This window comes from Fukomys damarensis, unplaced genomic scaffold (genome assembly GCF_012274545.1).
Source record: "Fukomys damarensis isolate Sample0158 unplaced genomic scaffold, DMR_v1.0_HiC HiC_scaffold_22, whole genome shotgun sequence".
Classification (NCBI taxonomy): domain Eukaryota; kingdom Metazoa; phylum Chordata; class Mammalia; order Rodentia; family Bathyergidae; genus Fukomys; species Fukomys damarensis.
In genome coordinates this window covers 14,154,853-14,163,960 of record NW_022900934.1, presented here as the reverse complement: position 1 = coordinate 14,163,960, position 9,108 = coordinate 14,154,853, and the positions used below count along the sequence as shown (strand labels likewise).

At 51.2% G+C, this 9,108-nt stretch overlaps 1 protein-coding gene across 7 annotated transcripts in view; it reads right to left on the bottom strand.

Annotated features, from left to right (window-relative positions):
• Positions 1-6,225, bottom strand: part of Znf335 (zinc finger protein 335) — a 21,288-nt gene extending 15,063 nt beyond the window's left edge. For 6 of the 7 annotated variants that reach the window (XM_010626203.3, XM_019207759.2, XM_033766944.1 and 3 more), the window contains exons 1-7: positions 5,895-6,225; positions 5,006-5,247; positions 3,450-3,690; positions 2,746-2,823; positions 2,206-2,511; positions 1,994-2,134; positions 911-1,057 (exon numbers count right to left, since the gene is read on the bottom strand). In XM_010626203.3, the coding sequence (XP_010624505.1) occupies positions 911-1,057; positions 1,994-2,134; positions 2,206-2,511; positions 2,746-2,823; positions 3,450-3,690; positions 5,006-5,197 (1,105 nt within the window). In that variant the 5' untranslated portion in view covers positions 5,198-5,247; positions 5,895-6,225. The remainder of the gene's footprint in view (positions 1-910; positions 1,058-1,993; positions 2,135-2,205; positions 2,512-2,745; positions 2,824-3,449; positions 3,691-5,005; positions 5,248-5,894) is intronic. The other variant, XM_019207758.2, reaches the window with a different exon arrangement.
• Between the last annotated feature and the right edge of the window lie 2,883 nt (positions 6,226-9,108).

Genomic DNA, 9,108 nt, shown 5'->3' with positions numbered 1-9,108 from the left:
GCTCTGTAAAGTTCTTCTTTTTTTTTTGTTTTTGTTTTTGAGACAGGGTCTCACTATGTAGTTGAGACTGACCTGGAACTATGTAGCCCAGGCTGATCTCAAACTCACAGCGATCCTCCTGCCTTAGCCTCCCAAGTGCTGGGATTACAGGCGTGAACCACCACGCCTGGCTTCTGTAAAGTTCTTGTGAAAGACTACAGAATCTAACCACCACTCCATGCTGCATGAACACCAAGAGCCACTGCATCCCCCTTTATGTTACTGGGTTTTTTGTATAGTACTGGGGACTGAACCCAGGGGTGTTCTACCACACTGAACTACATCTCCAGCCCTTTTTGTTTTGAGATGGTATCTGGTGCTAAGTTGCTCAGGCTGGTCTTGAACTTTTGATGCTCCTGCTTCAGCCTCCCAAGTAACTGACACTACAGGCATGCACCAGTTTTGTGTATTTTTAATCCTTCGAACAGTCCTATAAGGAAGGTGCCACCAACCCCCCCAACTCATCATAAGAAACTGGACACCCACGAGGCAAAGTAATTCGCTCTAGGTCATACTACTCGTAGGTGGCAGAGTCGGCACTCACATCCATGACTGCTCTTTCCAGTCTCCCCTGTAACACTGAGGCATCAGATATGGTGCTTTGTTCTCATTTCAATAATACCTAAAATACACCTTGTTTGTTAAAGATCCAAACTCCTTTTTGCTGTGATAATCTAACACCAGAAAGCATCTTCACAGAGGTGAAATCGAGTTGCCCAAGTCAGGGTTTCTCCAGCTGGCTCTCCCATGTGAGGAGGCCTGCATCCAGGTTGGCTGAGACTGCTGTTCCGCACAGTACCCAGCCCCCAGAAGGGCAGGAAGGTCACCCCTTGGTCTGCCCTCATGGGCCCTTCTTATGACCAAGTCTTACCATCTGGGAGGTCTGAGGTCTCCAGGCGAGGCAGCTTCCGAGGCCTGCCAGGTCTCCTTCGTGGCCTTGGGGTACTAGGGGTGGGGCGATGAAGCCGCAGCTGCCGGCCTCGGAGCTCATCCTCAGCAGGATTGTAGTCACTGTCCTCTGCGGGGACAGTGAAAGGTGAGCAGTGGCTGGACCTGCCCTTCCAGTGCTGACTTCTCACCCAGCTCTGAAGAGGCCCCTTCCCATTCCTGCCGACTTTTCCAAGCCTGTCCCGCCCCTCCCCGGATATGAGTGTCCTTCCTTCCAGCCCCTGCTGTCCTTTCCCTGCCCCTTTCCTAGTACCTGCCATTAGCTTACACCGAGTTTTCACATGAAGCAGAAAGAAGCTCCTCTTCTCCAGACACTTTGTAGCCATTGTTAGAAACAGCTGTAATAGCATGTCTACAACTCCAACTGCACCATCCTACCCAGCAGCTACTAGCCACAGGGGGCTGTCCAACACTTAAAGTGTGCCTTGTCCAGGATGAGAAGTAATGAAATGTAAAATTCACACTGGATTGCCAAAAATTAGTATGAAAATATAGTAAAGTAAGAATTTCTTATAATGACTGTACACTGAAATAATACCTCAGATGTATTATGCAAATAAAATACGTGGCTAAGATTATTTTAACTTTTCCTTTTTACCTTTCTAAAACATAGCTGGGCTGGGGAATTTAGCTCAGTGGTTCCTCCACCTGCCTTGAAAGTGCAAGGTTCTGAGTTCAATCCCCAGTACCAAAAAAACCCCAAAAAACAAAAAACACGGCTAATAAAACAAAACAAAACAAAACAAAACAAAAAAATGAGAGGCACATACATACTTGTGTGTGCATTAAATTTCTGTTGGTTAAATGTGAATGGCATCTCCAGTTCCTTTTCAGCATTTAGCCTGCATAACTGCACAAGGTTCTGGTCTCAGACCCAAAACTCTTCTCTTACAGGGAATATGGCGGCTCACTGGTGTCTGTCCCCAGGTGGGCCAGCAGAGGTTCCATGAGTGCTGTCCATGAGAGTAAGGACAGCGCGCCTAGGAGCCACGGTGGCCTGGCTTACCCTCCAGGTCATCGATGGCACCAGCATCTACAATGTCATCCTCCTCTTCCTCCTCTGGCCCTTCTTCCTCCTGGGTCTTGGTTGAGGTGTCCCACGTCCGTTGTCGTTCTTTCTTACCAGCTCTTGCTCCTGCTGCTGCTGCTGGGAGGGTAAGATGCGCTTGTCAGGACCGGCTCCAGCACCCTGCCCTACCTGGGCTGCTGTCCACGCACCAGGGCGGAAGTGCCGCTCTCGCATATGCCGCAGCAGTGTGGCCTTGGTGCTGCTCCGGTACTGGCACATCTTGCACTTGAACTGCTGCACCACCACCACTTCCATCATGGCTTCCAGGCTCTGCAGGTCCAGCTCCTCGGTGCCAGAGGCTGCGGGTGGCTGTGCCAGGGAGCCGGCCCCGCCCTGCACCTCCTCAGGTGGCTCCAGGCATGTGGATGTGGATGTGGGGCCATCGGCCAAGGCCTCAATGGCTGCCAGGCTGTGGCCCAAGGTGGAACTCGACATTGGAGATGTCATGGGGGCACCTGGGGACGTGTGAGAGGATGGGGGAGGTTAAGCAGAAAGCAGGATGGGCCATGAGCTACAGGGACCCCAGAAATGAATTCCCCACCAGAGGCCACCTTGCCAAGAGGGGAAACTGGAGGCACGGAGCAGTGGGTGACCTGTCAGACCACATGGGGAGGTTGTGGCAGAACCTGTCCTCCCTATGCTGCCCACTGTGGGGCTCCCTGGGCCTGGCACTGGGGGCGGGGTCTTACCATCATCTGGACCCTGCAGGATCAGGTACCGCGTGGTCTCAGCCCCGCCATCTTCAGCACTGGTCACAGTTATACAACCTGGGCACAGATGGCAGAAGGGTCACCCCCCTGGGAGGAGGCTTCCACAGCAGGCCCACACCGACAGGCCCAACTTACAAGTGGAAATCAGCTTGACCAGCCCTGAGCCTGGGCACCTCCCAGCACCCAAGCCCCATAACCCTAGTCACCAGGACACCATAGCTATCCCAGGTGCCTGACCTTTCACCACAAGGCCTGGAAAATCCTCCTCCTTCCTATAAATGTCCTCATGGTCATTACCCAGCCCCTGCCCCACTTTCTTGGAGTTGGCTGCCAAGACTCTCCAGTGTTTTGTGAAGTGCAAGGGTCTCTGTGCACATCACTAACCACAAATAATGGTAAGGATTTATGTGCTCCTGTGTTGTAAGTGTTCAGAAGCATCCTCAGCACAATGTAAGCTATAACTGTTTCTATTACTGACTATGTAGTGTAACGGGCAGGTACTATGCTAATAACTTCACTGCACTGTGTCATTTAATCTTGTTATTTACCACTGTGAGATGGGGCTTCTATTTTCCTTTCACACATTCAGCATTGTAAGGTATTTAGCTTGCATTCATACAGCTGGCTACAGGACTCTGCAGGAAACTCCTACGGGGTGACCCTGCATCCCTCTTCCAACTCACTCTGGATGAGGTCAGGCCCGATGGTGGACTCGATGATCTTGTCAATGGCTGAGCCGAGGTCCGAGGAGGAAGCCGCACAGTCAGACACCAGCATGTTGGGGTCTGGGAGAGCACTGGAGTGTACCAGTGCTGGGGGACCTCCAGGGACTCCTGCTATTGGCCCGCCAGACACAGAAGATGAATCAGGGAGGTAGCCATGAGGCAGAGGGTCTGTGCTTGAACTGCTCTCGGATACCTCCTCCTGAGGGGCAGGAAACAGACACAGGTAGCTCAGGAGCAGGGGTGGGGTGGGGTGGGGCAGGTTGCCAGACAGAGCCCTCCAGCAGGAGGATGTGGTAAGCGGAGCCACCCACACTCTCGGCCCACTTAGGACCAGTGGGGAAAAACTTGTCAGTCAGAGTCTGTCAAGAAAAGGCCTCAGGGCCCTTCGCTCTGGTCAGGGGCTCCCTACATAGCCCATACCATAGCCAGAGAAATTATTTTCATTGCGGTTTGGCAAAATTCATTCCTTTTGTCTCCAACTCACTCATCCTCAATCTCCTTGCCTCTATTTAGCTGTACCTCTTCTAGGAAGCACCCCCAACCCTGAGGCCAAGTTAGGACTTCTTCCATCTCCAGTGCTGCAGCTGTTTGTGTCCCCCATCACTGGACAGGCAGGACAGCAGGTTGGTTTGGACTCCTGAGGCAGCTCTCCCTGTGGACCCAATTCCTCAACCCTACGAGGTGCTCCCCACACCCAAAGCCTGTAGGACACATTCAGTACCATAATGTCCTGTATGCAAACAGTGCTCTCCACAAGGACTTGTCCCTGCTGTATCCTTGGGGTCTAGTCCATGCCGGACATAGTAGGTGCCACCCTGCTGACTTAATAAAACCCCCAGGCCCCAAAGTGATATTCTGACTATTACTACCCTGCAGATGACAAAATACTTGAATGCTTACTGTGTGCTGGGCAGTTTTACTTGCTTTGCATACGCTAAACCATTTAACCCTTACGAAAACTCTACAAGGCAAGTATATTTGTCATTCCACTTTTCCAATGAGTAGCTTGGTCGAGATAGCAGTCCTACAACATGGCAGGGCCAGGAAGCAAAGGTGATGTTCACAAAGGGTGTGCCAGCGGATGTCAGGTGAGCACTCAAAACTGCACACATCGACGCAGGTATTCCTGCTCCAGTTTACAGACAGGAAGACTGAGACTCAAAGAGGACTTGTAGTGAATTTGAGGCAGGGCCAAGACTTTAACCAGGACAGTGCCTCTCAAATTGTGAGGATACAGGACAGTGCAGTGGATAAGACCAAGTCTACAGTTGAATCCTGTCCCTCAGCACTCCGTGCCTTTGTTTCCTTTCCTGTAAGATGTGGGAAAAAGTGGTAGGGGCCCTACAAGGTATAAAGTTCAACTAAGAAAACCCCTGTGAAGGGTCTGGCATGGTGCCTGGCTCAGAAATAACAAATATTAGCTAAATGCAAGCCTTGCTGGCTGCTTCCCCTTGGCTGCCAGGCACAATGCCCAGGTCCCAGTCTCCACCCATGCTGTTCAGCCCAGTCCATACCAGTGTGTGGCTGCCACGGTCTGAACTTTGCACCACTCCAGAGACGTCGGCCTCCACTAGACCTGGGGCTGTCGCGGTGTCGCTGCTGTCGGCTGACACAGCTTCCGAGGTGCCCACACCCAAGCCGCTCTCAGAGGGTTCCTCGGGCCTAGGGGCCGCGTCGCTACTGCTCTCTACCTCGTTCTCCTCCATCAGCTCGGGGGGACGCCTGGCAGGAAGGCACGGGGTCTGGGGCTTTCACTCTGCAAGAAGGGGTGACCAGGGGTCAAACATGACGGCCACTTCTCGGGCAACCAAGGCCCACCCAGCAGCACCCTTGAGTCCATTTTGCAGATGCAAAGACTGAGTCTTCGACAGGGCAGAGCTCCTTCAAGTATCGAGAGAGAAGCTCCCGGAAGAGGACGGGGAGTCTTGCCTCCCAGATTAGGGCCTTCCCTGAGAGGGTGGTCGCCGGGGATAATCTTGGCCTTTTCCTGGGTCCGCGCTGAGTGATGCGCTCTGTGGACCCCCTCTGGGTGCAGTGGTTCAGCCCTTCGGGCCCCCTGAGTCCCCCCGGGCGAAAGGATGATGGTACAGCCCACAGGCCCCCTGGGTCACTGGTTTGCTCCCCCCTCCCCTGCTCCCCTGCGGAGGGGGCTGACAGCGACGGTCTCGGGGCCTGGTGACTCGGGGCTGTCCCCGGCGCTGCCTGCGCTCCAGGCCCGACGCCATCTTGTGGTGGCGCCAGGTTTCCGCTCAGGCAAGTGCGAGAGCGACTAAAGGGCCTGGGACCCCGGGGCCCTTTTCGGACAGCCCCGCCGGCCGAGGACGTCTCCGCCGGGTATCCCCGCACGGGGGCTTTAATCCATGGCACAGTGCAGCGGTCAACCTGATTCTACCCAACACTTACCCGAGGCTTTCTTTGTCGCGTTTCTTTCTGACTCCGGCATCGTCGAGGTCGCCATTCTCTTTCCCCGCTGCGGAGGGAGCCATCGGCCTACTATTAGCCGGGACTACTTCCACGGCCATTCCAGGGAAAGACAGATTTCCATTGTTCCGGAAGGGCTCGCCGAGATCTGAAAACCATAGTCCTGTCCGGAGGGTTTCTACACTTTTATATGTTGCCTAGTATAGACGATGGAACCCACTGGAAGTTAGGGACTACTTTCTCTCCTAGCGGATGGCTACATAGGAAGTTGTTCGACATCACTACAGGTCCCTTTTCGGGACGCAGGGTGGGGCGTGGTTAACCGGTCCCTTCTCTCGGGGCGTGGCTTCGGACACTGGCCACGCCCCTACGGGGGCCGCTGGGAAAAAGCCTTCTTTCGCCGAAGGTTTAATCTTGGCGGAAGATTAGTAAATGTCATGTTTTCCCTGACATTTTACGGATTGCTGGAAGCTTTCCTCGGGCCTGATAGGATCCTCCACGATTAGGTTTGATGTTTTCTAGCGGAGAGGACCCATGTAATCCTTGGAAAAATGGTTTGAAGACAAGCAAGGCTGGTCCAAAACCATGTGGGAGGCAATGCCGGATGGCTTGAGTCAGGCAGGGAATTGGAGCGGAGTTAATGCTGGCTTTTGGTGAGCTTTGTGTGTGTATTTGTTACATTAATAGGACTGCAGGTCAAGACTTCTTCCTACATTTGTCCTCAGTGTAGACAGTGATGTATTTAAAAGTCTGTAGGCCTTCAGAAAATATGTTCCCTCTCATGGCTGAACGAAATGTCACCTTCTATTTAAAAAAATCATTTTGAGTGGACGAACACTAGAGAGTAATGTGCTCCAGTTTAGTCCTCAAGTCTCTATGTTGCATAAGCTTTGTCAAACTCAGGGAAAAGAATCTCAGAAAACTCTAGAGAAAGAAAACCTATTGAAAAGGATAAAGTATGCTTTGAGTTGTTTGCATGCACAGCAAGTGAGCATGAGGGGCGTCCATGGTCCCTTCCTAGGTAAAGTTTTCCTTTTGTAGATTTCCTCTTTGTGTAAGGGGACTACAACAGGAAGCCTTTGCATGGATTAGGCCTTTTGTCCTTCCTCCCAGCGGACTAGGCCTTCAGAGCAACTGTGAAGAGCTACCTGCATCACCAGTGAGTGGCATGGTGGCAGGTTGGTTTTGCACTCCTGAGGCAGTTTTCCAGTGTGGCTCCCATCTGTCAGTTCTATACTCCAACCCACCACTGCTGGTAAGATACATCCTGCCTCTGACCAAGTCACCTCTCAGGAGGATCAGAGTAGCAGGGTGTAGCCTAACAACCCTCAGCCACAGGCCAGCTGAGATCCAGCCCTAATCATGGCCTTTGCCACTGGATCACAGTATTGCAGCATGTCTAGAAGGTAATAGCCTCATCCTGAAGAAGAGGAGGCCAGAGCGGGAAAGTGCATGGCCCAGGGCCTCATGGCTCCTTGGAAAGAGCATACCAGAATTCTTCAATTCCAAGCCTGCTGTGGTGGCACACACCTGTAATCCCAGCAATCAAGAGACAAGCAGGAGGATCACCGAGTTCAAGGCAGCCTGGATTAGTGAGTTCAAGGTTTCTTCCCAATTGACCATGCCATTAGGAAAAATTGTGGAAGCAATGAAGGAAGGGATGCTGGGCCAGAAGTTTGTTAAATTGGGGCATTGAGAAGAATACAGGGGAGGGGAGCACAGAGAGAAGGAGGAAATGCACCTGACCCTGTGTATATATTTTACTGCATCATGGTGTCCCAAGGAAATGGGTTACTTTCCACGTAGAGAGAATGATGAGGCTCAGAGAGAACTGACGTGTCCAAGGTTATACAGCCGAGACTGGAGCTGGCGGGTGGGCCCAGGTGTGTCTGATTCCAAAGCTAGGTGGAATTTAGGTACCATGGAAAACATGCTTAGTGATTCTAACATGTAAAATATTCTGTGCCACTGTTCCAACCACTTAATGTACATGAATTTAATCCTCACAGCTGCCCTATTTATTTATTTTTAGTACTGGGGATCAAACTCAGGTCTTTGTGCTTGCAAGGCAGGCAGCAGATCACTGAGCCAAATCCCAAGCCCACGTCCTCATTTTACATTCGAAGAAACAGGCACAGAACAGTAAAGGAATGTACCTAAATGAAGAATGGAGCTGGGATTGAAAACCAAGCAATCTGTCCCCAGGCGCCATAATTTTGGATTACTGTGCCGTTTCTCATGTGCTACTACTAATAAATACTTGGTCCTTTTTTGTTTGTTTGTTTGTTTTGAAATACCTTGTTAAAGGATTCTTTCTCAATTCCACAGGCTCCCAGAACTTGAGATTGAACCCAAGGCCTTGCAGCTGAGCTAACTCGCTAGTCCTTTTTCCTTATTTTGAGGGAACCTCTTGGCAGGACTCAAATTTGCAATCCTTCTGCCTCAGCTTCCCAGAGTGCTGGGATTACAGACATGTACCACTCTGCCTGGCTTTTTTCTTGTTTTTCAGATAAGGAAACAAGTGCAGAGAGGAAGCAATTTGCTCAAGATCACACAGTGAATTTCCTTGTCTAAAAGGAAGATCTATAGTAGTTAATCGCACAGCAAATCTTGACTGAACACTGACGAAGTACCAAGTCTGTGGTGCTGTACTGTGCTTTTGTTGCTGTTGTTGTTATTTCAGACAAGGCCTTCCTATGTAGTTCATGCTGGCCTCGAATTCACTGTGTAGGCCAGGTGGCCTTCAACTTGCAGCAGTCCTCCTACCTCAGCCTCCCAAGCTGGGATCACAGGCATGCACCACCACACCTAGTTTGGTCACAACAACCAGAGATACTAGATACTCTCAGTATTCTCATGGTACTACTGAGAAAACTGAGGCTTAGAGCAGTGAAATCACTTGATGATCAGCACCCCTGGGATTCAAACCCAAGTTTCCTGACTCCTAGTTCAGCGCTCCTTCCATTGAAAAAGATGCCCCCAGGAAGGCAGCAGAGCTGAGAGTAGGCAGTAAGCAGGTAGGTGCTCTGTGGCTCATCTCTATCTTCTTTCTCTGTGTCACTGCCATCTATGGCTTTAACTAAACCTGTTTTTAAAAACCTATTTATAGCTTAAAACTGTACCACCACTGGGGATAATGAGTCCCTTAAGTTGACTCCCTATGGTATAAATTAAAGCTTTCTTGTATTTGCTGTAT